The sequence below is a fragment of the Sebastes fasciatus genome, chromosome 8, assembly GCF_043250625.1.
Source record: "Sebastes fasciatus isolate fSebFas1 chromosome 8, fSebFas1.pri, whole genome shotgun sequence".
NCBI classification, from domain to species: domain Eukaryota; kingdom Metazoa; phylum Chordata; class Actinopteri; order Perciformes; family Sebastidae; genus Sebastes; species Sebastes fasciatus.
In genome coordinates, this window is record NC_133802.1 from 23,602,611 (window position 1) to 23,618,634 (window position 16,024).

A 16,024-nucleotide genomic window follows, 5' to 3' on the forward strand; every position below is an offset into this window, starting at 1 on the left:
ATTTCAAGTACATTTACTGAAGTACTGTACTTAAGTAGCCTACACTTTTGAGATACTTGTACTTTATTTGACTATTTTCATTTTTACGCTACTTTATACTTCTACTCCACTTCATCTCAGAGGTTAATATTGTACTTATTTTTACTCCATGACGTTTATTTGACAGCTTTAGTTACAAGTTACTTTGCAGATTTAGATTATTAAAGGGACTGTTTGTAAGAATCAGAAATGCTTGTTAACAACGACACCTGTGGCCGTTAAGTCAACGAAGGTCAGCGCCGGGTTCGCGCTTGTGCTCGCTCTATATAGACATGAACGAGCATCATTCAAAACAGTAAGGCGACACACATCAGCTAAAACCACAATATCACTCTATATTTCACCTGCTTGAACGCCACGCTAAGTACACACTAGAGTCCCAGCAGCCTACACCATGCCATCATCATCGAGGGGATAGACCCACTCATTCCTGTTATAATGCAAATGAAGCTGTCTCTCAGGGTTTACACTGACTTATTGACAGCTATGAGGTCATTGTTGACACTTCTGACAGGATATATAGCCTGTTATATTTGGGTATATATAGCTTGTTATGTGAGCACACAGATTTCAAGTACATTTACTCAAGTACTGTACTTAAGTAGCCTACACTTTTGAGATACTTATACTTTATTTTTGAGTATTTTCATTCTATGCTACTTTATACTTCTACTCCACTTCATCTCAGAGGTAAATATTGTACTTTTTTACTCCATGACATTTATTTGACAGCTTTAGTTACAGGTTACTTTGCAGATTTAGATTATTAAAGGGACTGTTTATAAGAATCAGAAATGCTTGTTAACTGCGACACCTGTGGCCGTTAAGTCAACGAAGGTCAGCGTCAGGTTCGCGCTTGTGCTCGCTCTACATAGACATGAACGAGCATCGCTCAAAACAGTGAGGCGACACATGTCAGCTAAAACCACGATATCACTCTATATTTCACCTGCTTGGCAGTAATGTTAGCTGACCAGACGAAGGTCTCTCCATGAATCAATGCTGATCCTAGTGTTAACTTTTCCTGCTTTCAGCCTACCGACCACAGCCGGAGAGAGACTGGGGCACCCGGTCAGAAACGATAACGTTTCTCACTGCGCAGCCCCGTCACTTCACAAGACACGGAAAACCTCTGTTGGTCTGGGGGAGCTGCAGCAGTTATTTCTGCACAAACTTCCACTGTACATTTACTAGATATTCTCAGAGCTACGAAGTCTATGCGTGTGCACGCATGCACGTGAGATGGAGCGAGCTAATTGAAGACAAGCAGGCAGAGGAGCAGAGGAGCAGAGTACAGCAGAGACTCCGACCCTGGAGACCAAAGCTACGGTCTCCCCCGGGTCCTCCGACCGCGGCCAACACTGTTTTACAAGACGGGCTTCACTAGATATAACTTTGCGGTTTTAATCGCGATTAACTATGGACAATCATGTAATTAATCACGATTAAATATTTTAATCAATTGACAGCCCTGGTTGCTACTTTTACTTTAGTAAAAGAAGGGTACTTCTTCCACCACTGCAGATTTATATTATATTATATATATTATAATTTACACTATTGTACAATGTAGGCCTACACTCAATAGGATGCATGATGATTTGGTCCTAGTTTTTAGTTTATATTCTCAGAATTAATCTCTTTTTATTCAAGTTACTATTTATTTTCTTTATCAATCTATTATTATTACTTAACTAAAACAGGCTGAGGAGATTATTTCCATCATTGATTTATCAATGAACTGATCATTGAGTCTATAAAACATCAATCCCAATGCCGTCAGTCTTGTACTTTACATACTGATGTCTTATTGGTGTCCTATTTTGTTTGACCAACAATCAGGAAAAACCTAAAGAGCATGAAAGCATGAAACTTAGACAAGCAGGATATTAGCATATTTGAGATGTTGTAACCAACATATTTGAAAACATCATGTTTTTTTCAGTTGTTTTGCAATCCAGGTTGTTGTTGTTTTTGTGCTCTCAGCTATGAAATCTCCTGATTGTGAGTTGGCTGCAAAATTGCATTCACACGTTTACTTCTGATTGTGAAAGTCATTCCAGGAGATCTTTCAATCAATCAGATGGCTGCCTGCTCCATTTCTGCACATAATATAGACAAAATTACTAAGAAAATAATAATAATTCAGGGTGGGAGGAAATACATTTTGGTGGGCTGTCCAAATAAAATATGGGGATTGCCATTAAATCAACACATTCTGCCGCTTTTCACTTAATGCAGAGCTGTTTCACTCAAACATGAGACAGTAGCTGTACCAAAGAGAGCTCATATGACAGGAGACATGTTCTCTCTCTAAAACGGATTCACAGATCTACTAATGACATGACATATATCTCCAAAGAACGGACTTCATGACAATATGTCTCAACACCTACAAATAATGATAACAAGAATTTCTGATTCTTGCTTGATTCAAGAATTTCTGTGATGATTCAGCCATTATTAATCCTGTAGAAGTCATTGATTTCTTGTTATTTTACGTCTCCATAGAAAAATAAGTGATAAGGGCTTCTTAGTTCTTCCTCTTCTAATTAAATTAAACATTGCAGAAATCCCTCTCAGTCTGCAGCTAGAGCAAAATGTACTAGCGAGGCTTTCACTGAAACGTGCTACAATCTGTCCCCCCTTCTATTTTGGTTTTTGGTTCGATTCAGGAACAACATCGCACAATATATTTCACATAATTTCCCAAAACACATTTCATACTTTCATTACACTGTTTCTTTATTACAAATTTAATAAAACCTGGCATTCAGCTAAACATCTTCAGCTAACCTCTGGAGATATCTGATATCTGGTGGTTTAGCTCATCATGGTATAAACGTAATATCTAAATGCTGTTTATTATTAATAATATATTTAATATGTTGTTATATCTTTCGTCTTGCTTTTTTTCTGACAGCACTTCAAAATACCCAACTCTTTCTTTGCAGCCAGAGGGAAAATCCACCCTAAAACATACTTTGCATGTGCTATTTTATTGATGTTGGAGAATAAAGTCAATATATTCATACACAGACAACTACCTCCCTAAGCTGGAGATCAGAGGACACGTCATAATATGACGCGTTTTGGCGTCAGTCCATTGAAACTGAATTAGTGACTGACTCTGTGGCTCAATGATTTTTATTTTTAGATAATACGTCAAATGAATGTAGGGCATCCAGCTGTGAATCACAAAATGAAGTCATATCCCGGATAAGTCCCCCATGGCTGCGGCCATACAGTGTCCCAGGGGTTGTTCCATTATTCATTGTATGTGGAGCAGCTCAAGGCTGACATCATCACTGTCTGGTCTCTTTGCAAATGTGCCACAAATGAAACCTTGTAAAGTAAAGAGTTGCAAAGTCTTATAGAAATAATATATACTCTATTTTAAGGTGGAGAAAGGAGGGTTTTCCTTCTCCTCTTTTATTTAAAGATGTAAAAATGATATTAATCAAATCATGCAATTTCTTAGTAATTTGTAAATTAGAATTTTTTTAAGTTTTTAGTTTGTGATACTTTCCTGTTCTCACGACTAAACATATACATTTCAGAATACATCTTACAGAATTTACAACTGCAAACGCATGTGAACAAAACCCTCTTAGACTATCTCTGCAATAATTACGTAGACATTATGTGTATCGCCGTGCAGTGCAATGTCAAATATAAACTCAGTTATATCAAATATTTTCTTTTATTTGCAGCGATGCTATCTGAAGCTTTCTTCACCACAGCCAGAGTTTTGAACTTGACAAACTCTATAATTGGCATCATTATAATCAGGCCAGTGGGGAGACTTTTGTCAACTGGACCACGCTGAGGAAGAAAATTAGCTTTTAAGATCACAATAATGCATCCGAATTATGGCTCATTATCTGCCAGAGTGACTGGTAGAAGAGACAGCAGGCACAGCAAGCTATGGTTAATTCCCCATTCAAATCACATTGTAGCTGCGGAAAGCTTCTGGAGGTAATTCTGATGTCTTTCTTTTCTTTAATGATGACTAATTCATGAGACTAGTTCATTTGAAAGCTACTGTCTGCAGTGGCTTTAAAGTACAGGTGGAATCTTTCGAGGGAAATAACACAATTACATACTGTACACCTGCTGTGTCTGGAGGAATGATGCATTATGTAAGGGATAATGTACAGCAACGGGGTCCATCCCTGCATCGCCCTGTCAGGGTTTATTTCACAACAATGACCCGCTCGCTGTACATGATCCCGCTTATTACGTGGCTATACTTAAGAAATCAAGTATTTGACACAAAAACGATCAGATCAGAAAAAAGAGAAAAGGTCAGAACTACGTCCATGGCAATGGTCTGCTATAAATGGTGCCTTCATATGGGGTTGTGTTAACTGTTGTCACGAGAAGAGTCCATATGAACACCCCCCTCTTGTGGTATTCACAACCTCGTAAGTGGAAAGTTTCTGAAAGCTCGTTTGTTGACAAAGTTTCTGACGTCAGAAATGGCGGAGGCCATGGAAGTTCATTTTTTGATGTATAATAAGGTAATATATTGTCATTTTAGTCATATATTTTCTTCGTAATTTTATAATATATCTGAGGAAAATGTTGATATTCTTGAAAAAGTGTCTTCTGCTCTCGTCTGGGCTTCATGTCTCTAAATGCGCTAAAACTGGGACTGAGCAGTTACACTGTGTACTGTAACTACAGCCCTCCATGTGGCCAACAAAAACGTGGGTCTGCCAACTACCTTCGGCCTCTCATCTCCAAAGTGTTTTCCCTCCCCCATAAGGCCTGCCAAAGGCACATGTCTGGCGCAAGGTGGTCAAAGTTGGAAAGAAAGAAGGATTTGTCTCGAAGACAGTGGGTTTTTTGAATGGGTTTTTAGTTAGATGCCTGAAATAAGGCCTGTGGTTATCACAAGCTTAAGAGATTTTAACGTTTTGTTCTACGACATAAAATACACCAATAAATATCCCACTCGTGAACTTTGAAGCCTTTACGTGTGTTAAAAAATGCAGTTGCTAACAAGTGGCTAAATGAGACTACGAAACGTCATCACGTCGACGTGTCCGCGTTTTACAGCCTTATTGTACTCGCGTTCATTTATTCGTGGTGTAGTTTGTTTATAAAGTAGAAAGTAGCAGCGAGCACGTCTCCAAATCTTATCGAGTGCCAGGTAGTAGTAAGAACAGAAGAAACAAATCACCGGCACATTAAGGGTCTGTCTTAGTTTATTCTTTCCCAGAATAAACTAAAACAGACCCTTCATGTGGTAGTTTGTTTATGGCCTAACGTTAGCTTTTTACTTCTGGCGATTGCATTCTCACTTTATAAATCATAAAAGTGGTGTTCATTTGTCGAGATTATCTTGCTGAACAAAACGTGTAAGTATAATAAACGTGTGTCTGCCACGGAGCTTTTTTTCTGCATTAATTCAAAACCCATGGGAGAAATCCCATTGGATTTTTGACGAGGGAACCAGTGTGATTCTAACTTCCAGGTTGGCCTACAAAAATACGTCATCCCTGTAGCACTGTATTTGTTACCAGTAACTAAACCCTCCTCTGTATGTATAATGTCCTATTATCAAACACCTATTCTTTCAAACATTTTCATCCCATCCTCCCTGACATTGTTATTCTCTCTGCTCTCTCTTTCCCTGCCTTCACGTTATTGTTCACTTGCTCTATCGACAGCTGCCAAGCCTCATAGTGACACTGCCTCTCAGCCCATTGTCTGTCTTGTCCAAGTCCAACTGTTTGAAGCTGCTCCCAAAGTGAACCTGTTTGCCTTTAAAGGCATCTGTCAGTTTCCAGGTCTCTCTCTGCTGCTTGAGTGCTTTATTGGCCCACTAAGAAAACCACTAGAAGTCAAACACCACGGCAGCAGGTGCATCTGACAGCCTGCACTCCTATGGGGGACCTAAACTGATAACGCATCTGTTGATAAGCCGGCTGAGAGGCAAGCTGTGAAGAGAGATGCTTTGGCTTCCACCACTGCATCTGTGCCAGTCTCTGTTGAGAAAATAACCACAAGCCAAAGTCTTCTTCATCATCTCCAAAATGCAGAAATGCTCTCAGTCTTCTGCTGTGCCCATGGTACTGGCAAAGAAGGCGACATTTTCTAAATCAGCAGAATCTTTTTGGTGACCTCCTGCAACTCATGCCAATGAACATGTTGTCTCCTTTATTTTCTCCTTGGAGGATCTCACAAGGGAGTCATGACAGGCGATACCATCTCTACTCTGGGGCTTAACCCGACTTCATATCTACATTGTATCTGCTCAGGTTAAACTACAGTTGCTGGCCTAACTTGATAGGCAACTTCATCTGAATGCCGTGGCCCGCTCAGTTATCCAACCACCATCGCTGTATAACTGGTTCCACTAATCTCACCAACAACCACTGGTATGAGAAACGTTTCTTGAATCATGTCCCTTTCACCTGCCATACCAACAAAAGGAACATGGTATCAAAATGAATTTGTGTGTGATTGTAAGAGTGCAGGTGAGTCAACATTGTGATCAGGTGGGTGGTCAACACACCAACCAAGCCTCTTCAGCCTCTTCAGCTATAGTAAGCAACACACCACACACCTCTGTCTATAGCAGTGGTCCTCAACCTTTTTCGTGTCAGGGGACAAACAGTCTTTTAAAGTGTTGTTGACTTATTTTGAAGTTAGTGACCTTTGTGACGTGTTTTCTATACTTCTGTTACGTTGTTTATGTACATATTTAACTTAGTTTACGTACTTATTTTAAGCTCAACCATGATGTTTTTCCCAAACCAAACTAGGTGGTTTTGTTGCCTGAACATAACCACGACCATTTCATAGTGGCCGGGTCAGCCGGCAGGCTTTCGGATTTTTAAGAGGTTAATTAAAAATCGATATAGCATTATTGAGAATCGATACAGTATTGCAAAACATTATATCGCGATACTCATGTGTATCGATATTTTCTTACACCCCTTGTCACAATTATATAGTTTCATTTTCAAAAGAGCCCAAATAATTTCCTAAAACAGCTGTAGTTTTTAGCAAATGTCAAATCAAATCAAACAGCAGTGAATAGTGCATTTTGTTGTGGACTAAAAATACATTTCTGTACAAAAAATAGCCGGTGAGGGCGGTGCATGTGGAATGGACTCAAAATAAACTATAGTTCCCACGTTCAGCTAAGAAACAAGTGGCCCATGTGCAATAGTATTGCTCATTTATGTGTTTTTAGTAGGGCTCTCAATCAATTAAAATATTTAATCGTGATTAATCATGATTAATCACACATTTTCTATCTGTTCAAAATCTAGCTAAAAGGGAGATTTGTCAAGTATTTAATACTCTTATCAACAAGGGAGTGGACAAATATGCTTGTTTTTATGCACAAAACACTGACAAATATTGTCCAGAAACCCTCACAGGTACTGCATTTAACATAAAAAATATGCTCAAATCATAACATGGCAAACTCAAGCCCAACAGGCACGTTTATAGTGCCAGAATTCATGTTACCATTTTAATATCATCAGGTAAGATAAGATAAGATATTCCTTTATTAGTCCCGCAGTGGGGAGATTTGCAGTGTACAGCAGCAAAGGAGATAGTGCAAAAAACAAGATGCAACAACTAACGCAGTAAAAAAGAGCTAAACAAAGTGTAACAAAATATGAACCATTTAAATAAAAGGAAGTATAAAAATAGGAGCAGTATTTACAGTATTGACAATAAACAGACTATTAACAAAATTCCACAAGTGGAAAATGATATTGCACATTGAGAATGAATGAATGAATGAAATTCCACCTGAAAATATCAGGTTATTGTCACCATCATGGATGTATTAAGAGGTCACCATCATGGATGTATTAAGAGGTCACCACCATGGAAGTATTAAAAGAATTGGTGGTGGAGCTCTTCCGCAGGCGGGTCAAGGCCTATTGAAAGAGGCTAGGGCACGGGTCTTGAGCTGTGGGGTATGACGCATGCGCAGTGTGTGTCAATTTCGGCGACTACAGACTGCGCATGCGTATTGTACCCCTGGTAAATGAAGCGAGATTGACGCGTCATGACTCCTCTTTTCAACGTCTTTGAGGCGGGTGAAATTGGTTGCTATGATTACAGTGACAAAGACAGTAATGCATTTTTTCTTATTAATTTAATTTTAATTCTCGCGAAGTTTCACATTCACAAGTTGTAAATTTACCAAAAAAAAGCCTAATTTCTTTGTATTTATGAAAGAAATGGAATTATATCTGTCAACAATTTCTTCCTCACAAAACAAAAAAGCAATGAAAACAATGAATGTATGAAATATCTTTAAAGTTTTAAGTGAAATTATTTTCACTTATTTATTTATTTTTATTATTTATTTGTTTTTTTATTTTATTTTATGTTTGTTTTGTTTTTATTTCTGTTGTCCTTTTATGTTTGTCACAAATCTTTGTTTATGTTTTCGCTATGCTCCTTTTGTATGTAAATGTTTTTAATGTTTTCTGCTGTTACTATGGATACTGTAATTTTGAAATAAAAAAAAAAAAAAACGGTACGTCACGAGAAAAAATAAAATCTCGCGATGTTTGGAGAGACACACCAGTGCGTTTGTCTTGAACGTTGGAGTTAGCGGTTTAACTATTTAGGTAGCAGTTATCATTATTTACCGGTTACCACAGCTAGTAGGTAACACCAGTATCTACACCGTGGTCCGACGAGGGAGCTGATAAAACAGCGGAGATGTAAGTCTTTGGGTTTATTAAGTAGCTAGACGTTAACGATCGTTGCTAAGTAATTAGCTACGAGACTTTGGTAGTTGTGGTAAGCTAACGTTAGCTAACGGTGCTAAACACACGCGTTAGCCTCAACGGTTCATACTGAAACCTGCTGTCAAAGACTGGAAGATAACTTTCCTCCCATGTCTACTGTATAATATGATACCACCGTGTCTCCCAGAAGACTAACAAACTCTAACCGTAGTTTGTCTTTACGCGCCTTAACGTCAGCTCCTCCGTCGTCGTTAGCTAGCAGGCTAATGCCTAGCAACGCACGTTAGCACTGAGAAAGCGTGGTGTCATGATGAGCTGGGGAGATTTCACTATAGCTTCTCTAAAGCTATACACTGCTTTGTCAGAGATAACACAACGCTGTCCTCATCCAGGACAATATATTGTGGTTAATAAATAATCATACAGCTTTACTATTAATGTACTCGACTCCCTTTCAGTGTGATAATCTACTTATTGCTGTGGTACATGTGCATTAGATGTAATGTCAGCAGGTGCATTGTTTCCATTAAAGGGTTTATTATTAAGTTTTTCTTAGAGGAAACCGCATTGCTTTTAGGTATGAAAGATACTTCACTGTCATGCTAATCTGGAATGAATGAGTAACGCATTCATCAACATGACCTTAAATATACTGCACCCTAAACACGTGGACAAACTGCACTCATCCAGGAAAATATTGTTCTCCTCCACTGTGGTTAAAGTAATCATACAGCTTTCTATTAATGTTACCCGACTCCCTTTCAGTATGATAATCTAATTATTGCTGTGATACATGTGCACTAGGTGTAATGTCAGCAGGTGCATTGTTTCCATTAAAGGGTTTATTGTAAAGTTTTTCTTTAGAGGAAACCATACTGCTTTTAGGTATGAAAGATACTTCACTCTCATGCTAATGTGGAATGAATGAGGGACGCATTCATCGACATGACCTTAAATATACTGCACCCTAAACACGTGGGCAGGGTCTGGAATTAAGTTTTTTCCTCACCTGCCACTATGGCAGGTCACTGAACATTTCTACCGGCCACTCAATTTAGTTTTCTGCCACTCCTGAAATCTATGTAGAACACTTTAAAACTGTAAACATTGAGTCAGTGGTACCAGACCCTAGAAATATGGAATATATTATGTAACCGTAATCTAATCCCTGACTATTTTTAACTCAGGAATTGCCTTTTAAAAATAATATTTCTTAATATAAGGAAGTCCAATCTGCCATGGCTGTAGATAGGGTGACGCCATATAGGTTTGGACATTAACTATGATAATATTTTATACATAATTCAATGCCTCTTAAATAATTTTATATATACAGTTATGGTTACAAACTCTCTACCTCCCTACACTTGGGTGTACTGTGATAATTTTTTTCAAATTTTCTATAGATATCTGATTAATACCATTATCATGAATTATATTGGCCACAATAATTGTGTTATGAAATTCTTACCTGCCACAGCCAACATTTACCCTGTATTTGGCAGGTGGCAGGTGCTAATTTCATTCCCTGCACGTGGGTCGCAGCAGGATAAACCCAACCAATATTAATAAACGGGACACTCCTCGTTCTTGATTAATTACCATGTCAGATTAGAATGAAGCATGTGTGATAGTGGATTGTATTAATGTCACTTATTTCCTCTTCCTACTCTTTTTGTCATTAGGCAGCCTGCAACAGCCAAGTGGTATGACAGTCGGGACTATGTTTTTGTAGAGTTCTTCGTGGAGGACAGTAAAGATGTGAGAGTACATTTCGACAAGACCAAATTAGATTTCCGGTGAGTTGCATTAATATTACGTTAAATGGTAATATTCCTGAGAATTTCTTATCCCTCCCAGAATCATCTTAAAGAAAATATGAACCGTAAAGGGATAGTTTTGGTGTTTTGAAGTGGGGTTGTATGAGGTACGTATCCATAGTAGGTGTATAACTACCTACAGTAGATGACGGTCGGCACTAGTGGTGCACAGATATTCAGCCAATACTGACTTAAATACCTGAATCGGGTATTGGTGACAATGGGGCCGATCTGGTCAATTAATTTTTATATTTCTATACTATATACATTATATACTGGAATTTTAATTTCTGTTTAAGTTTTGACCAATTTGTTACTGCATTAAAAAGGTTTACACTTGAATTGTAATTAATGTAAATACTTCCTGTTTTTTTTACCAAGATTCTGGTGTACAATTTATTATTTTAATAATAAATAACAATTCAGTACATTTATTTATTTATATATATATATATATATATATATATATATATATATATTATTTTTTAACATTTAGTTTTAGAAAGTTAGTAACACAATGTGGAAGTCAAGCCTGATGTTGCCTTATACACAAAAGAATGATCCCAGTCACTTCCACACAGTGAAGCATACAGCTTATTAATTAAACACTGGTATCGGATCGGTACTCAGTATCAGCCGATACCCAAAGCCCAGATATATGGACTGAAAAAGTCGGATGACTGCATCCTTAGTTGGCACGCCCCCAGTTTGGAGAAACAGACAGGAGATCCAACACCGGAGCAAAGCCATACAGTGCTGTGGATGGGGTTGGCAGCAAAACCTATTTTAGACAACTAGAAGAAAGGCTCACATAAAAAAATATATATATATCCATTTAAGTGTACGCTATGTTAAGAATATTTGCAGTGCTTTATCTTGCCGTCAGACAGCCCTTACTGACGGAGAACTGAACTGAAAGTGAAACTTGTATATGCTCTCTCCAAAGCCAGCAGGCTCAGATGACAAAAACAGTATAGATACGTTTCACTTTCAGTTCACTGTTGGAAAATATTCAAAATATAGTGTACACCTAAACGGATATACATTTTTTTTTTTTAGGTGAATCTTTCTTTTAGGTGGCTAAAATATGTTTTACTGCCGTCCCCATCCACAGCACTGTATTGCTTTGCTTCAGTGCCAGTGCTCCTGTCTGTTTCTCAATGCTGGGTGTGCAGATGTCATCTACTTTAAGTAATACACCTACTATGGATAAGTACCTCATACAACCCCACTTCAAAACACCCAAACTATCCCTTTTTAAGATGGTTTTTGGAATCGGGGCCCTGATCTGTGTTATAATGCATGAATATAATGATGAGTACCAATTGTGACCTTTTTTTCTTTTCACCTTACAGCTGCATCTGTGGACTAGATGATGTCAAACAACAGAATACAGTGGACCTTTTCGGGGACATTAACCCCAAAGTACGTTTGTCAACTGTAGACATATTTGCAATTATACCACGTGTTTTACTCCTTCAAAGCCTTCATCAAACTCTCTCTGTTCCACACAGGGCTCCAAACACAGACACACCGGCAGGTCTGTGTTGTGTTGTATACAAAAAGTAGAGGGTGGGAAAGCATGGCCACGACTTACTAAAGACAAGACAAAGGTAACTTTCATTCTTTCAACTAATCTATCCATAGATATTACTCACTTGTCTGTTCAGGTACAGAGTTGTTGCAAACCAGATACTGCTAATTTAAGCTAATTTATTTAAGATACATATTAATAAAACTTGTAGCTGACTGCCTAGTCCTGGTACTAGGGCTGGCAATCGATTCAAATATTTAATCGCGATTAATCAAATAATTGTCCATGATTAATTGCAAATAATCGCACATTTTCTATTTGTTCAAAATGTACCTTAAAGGGACATTTGTCAAGTATTTAATACTCTTATCAACATGGGAGTGGGTAAATATGCTTGCTTTATGCAAATGTATGTATATATTTATTATTGGAAATCAAATGCCACCTAGCTTAACAGCAAATATCAAATAAAGTAAATATCAACATTAAAAAACAGCTGTAATAAACAGATTACATGTTAAATATTGCCTGACTTAAACTTAAATCTATCTTCTCTTAGTGCAACTGGCTGAGTGTGAACTTCACTAATTGGAAAGACTGGGAGAACGACTCGGATGAGGACTCAAGTTTTGACAAATTCTCAGAGGTAAGCATATTGAACATGTACCGCGTCTAAAGTGTGAGTATGTCCATATATACTGTAGTGCTGACATATTGATTTTTGTCTCGTGCATTTCTCCAGATGATGAACACAATGGGAGGAAATGATATCGCTGATTTGGAAGAAAATGCAGAAGACGAGGTATGTTTATTATGCCTTATGATTTATGCATTATGTTTTCTGGTTGTCCGTCCGTCCCATTCTTGTGAACGCGATATCTCAGGAACGCCTGGAGGGAATTTCTTCAAATTTGGCACAAACGTACACTTGGACTCAGGATGAATTGATTAGATTTTGGTGGTCAACGGTCACTGTGACCTCATAAAACATGTTTTTGGCCATAACTCAAGAATTCATATGCTAAGTATGACAATTTCACACAAACGTCTAACAGGATAAAATTATGATTTGTTGAGATTTTGGACAGACATGGAGTGTAAACTGCAACTTCACTGGTTGGTGGAGGCATACAACCATGATACATATAGTATTTTTTTTATATGCTTCATATCCTTTATTACAGAGACGGGCGTTTTGTTTGGAGAAATGTTAATCAAGTCAAATTTACCAGGTGAAGCAGTGTATGAAGAATTGCTTTTATTGTTTTTGCTTTTTGTTTTGCAGCACGATTGTGCAGACAGCGACGATGAAAGTAAGTACTATTCTAAAAGAGCTGTCCGGTAATTTGTAATCAGTAGTCACTACATCCCATTGGGTGAGAAGACTTAATGCTAGGCAAATATGGCTTTTAAGGATCTGTTAAGAAAGCTATAAAATGTTGGGAAAAGATGATATCATTTAGGGGTGTCACGATTCTCCAAATCCACGATTCATTTTGACTTTCGATTTTTAAGGTCATGATTTAATTTAAACATTCGTCAGCTATGCCATTGTTGTTCGTAAAGATCATTAGTTTTATGTCCTGACAACTGTAATTTACACTTTCTAATTCTTCTTTAAAAAGCTACATGGTATCAAGCGTGATATTTTTTGGGACTGTACCACACTAAGACTATATGGTCAAATTCAAATTTATTTAATATGTAATAACAATAACTTTTCACCAGTTGTTTGGGGGGAAAAACTGTTAAACAACAAAAAGAAGATCCACTAGATGGCAGGAGGGAACTTTACAACAACCGCTTGAGTTTCTCAGAGTTTAAGAGTTGCACCTGAATACACTGAAGTCCCTGTCGGAGCCCGCATGCTTTACAGTACAAAGCATTGTAAACACACAATTTTAAGTGGAGATGGCGCAACCACGGCTGAAATGGCCAAACAGTTTGCTGAACGGTGTTTCTTTTGGTTGCTGCAGTCTCTAAATCTTCTGCAGCCTACAAACTGCAGTTTTTCTGTCAACGATGCATTCGTTGTTTACATAACTGATGGGGAAGACAAAATGTTGCCACACCGGTGACTTCAGGGAGGCAGGAGGATTTTCCAGTTCTGTTATTTCGTCGTCATCTTCGACTCCGGCAGTGGCCATGGTATCTCAAAAAGTGCATCTGCAGGCTACCGATAAGATACGCTGGGTGGTCTCTGAAGTGTTTTTCTTTTTTTTCCCTTTTTTTTTCTTCATACGCAAGCAAGAAAGCGGGGGGGGTGGAGACAAAGGTAGAAATCGAAAGCTTATTACGATCGATTTTCGATTGAGGCAAAATCATGACACCCTTATCCCATGTAGTATGGTGATGTTATGTTAGAAAGGACTTGATTGTGTAAGTCTGTTCTTGAAGGATAATTAATTTTATTCAATTAATGGCTACATTTTGCCATAAAATCACAAGTCAGTATTAGTTTGGGTATGGGTGCACATAGGTACATCCAAAAAGCCTTATAAACCATCTGTAAATGATTTATTTTGTTCCTATTAATATGTGAATTATTAAAGTAAAATCTAATCACAGGCTCACACACATCACATTTTAAATTTTGTCTCTCTTCCAGAATTGCCTGACCTTGAATAGATGACCATGGATGCCACCTCAGCAGTAAACAAAGCGAGGTAACAGTCAGTCAAAGAGAGAGACTAGACATGAGTTGGGCAGCCGTGTTGGAAAAGAGAGCTCAACTCTTTACTTAGTTTCCAAAGCGAAACCCCTCCAGGGAATGACCGGGAGCGACTATACATACTGACTGACTAAATAAGGACATGCACAGAGATCCATAGCGACTTGCTGTGCATTGCTGTTCTGTTCTGTTCTGTTCTGCATGGACAATTCTGTTCAAATGAAATTGTTATTGTTCATTGACTTAAATGACTGTAATGGGATGTGCTGATGTCTTACACCTTCTCTCTCTCTCTCACCTCTCTCTCTCTATCTCTGTTTTTTTGCGATGTCAGGTTATGTATTAAACATTGTGATTTCTAATGAAAAAAACCCAACTCAAAATGCCTATTTTCCAAATAAGTCGATTTTTTTAATGACAGATTATCCCCTTTTAATGTTTGTATTGTAAAATGCACCGTTTTTGTTTGTTAATTTAAAAAGCCGGCGTTCCGCTTGAAATGGGGTTTCCAATGTATGCCAGCATCTGCAAATATTTAAAGTGGTTTCATTTTTTTCAAACATTACAGCATTTAAAATAAACAGATATGCTTGTGCTTACAGCTTGTGTTGGGGTTATGGTAGTGGAGTGGTACAATCTTTGCATATAATCATACCTTTGCAAAGGGGAGTTTGTTTCTTGATGCCAGTGTTCAAAACATTGTAGCAGGTACAAAGATTAATTTTCTTCCATATGCATACTGAGGTCAGGGCAGAAATTGATGTAGTCTACTAAGAGTTTCCCAAATAGTTAAAACAATACAGGATTTAAATGTTAATCAGATACACTAATAGAACTATGCTTTGGAGGCTTGTGTGTTTGGTTGAACACTTTTGCGTTTGTCTGATGGTGTGGGAGTTTGGGTATACATTTCTAATAAACTGTTTGAAAGATGAATGCGAGGCCTTATTAGTATTGAAGCATCATTTTTTTAAAGTTCTTTATTTTTTGAACTCAGAGGTTTAGTAGAGCTGTCCTCGATCAAAGAAATTCTTCATCGATCTGTAAAGATCTTTAAAGTTGAGTTTCTCCACAAAGAATCACACAAAAGCACCACTTTAAATCTTGTTTACTAGAGATGTGCTCATAAGTATCCTGGAAAAAGGTCATTCAGCATGAAAAAAAGCATAAAAATCGACTAAAGAAATCTTAGTCGACTAAGACCAAAACTACCGATTAGTCG

The 16,024-nt window shown here is 37.8% G+C and overlaps 1 protein-coding gene across 1 annotated transcript; it reads left to right on the top strand.

Annotated features, from left to right (window-relative positions):
• Positions 1-8,580: 8,580 nt before the first annotated feature.
• Positions 8,581-15,738, top strand: ptges3a (prostaglandin E synthase 3a (cytosolic)). The gene is made up of 8 exons (XM_074644469.1): positions 8,581-8,750; positions 10,463-10,576; positions 11,953-12,022; positions 12,112-12,210; positions 12,691-12,777; positions 12,874-12,933; positions 13,417-13,444; positions 14,740-15,738. Coding segments are annotated over exons 1-8 (480 nt in total). The 5' UTR covers positions 8,581-8,748; the 3' UTR covers positions 14,760-15,738.
• The last annotated feature ends 286 nt before the right edge of the window (positions 15,739-16,024 follow it).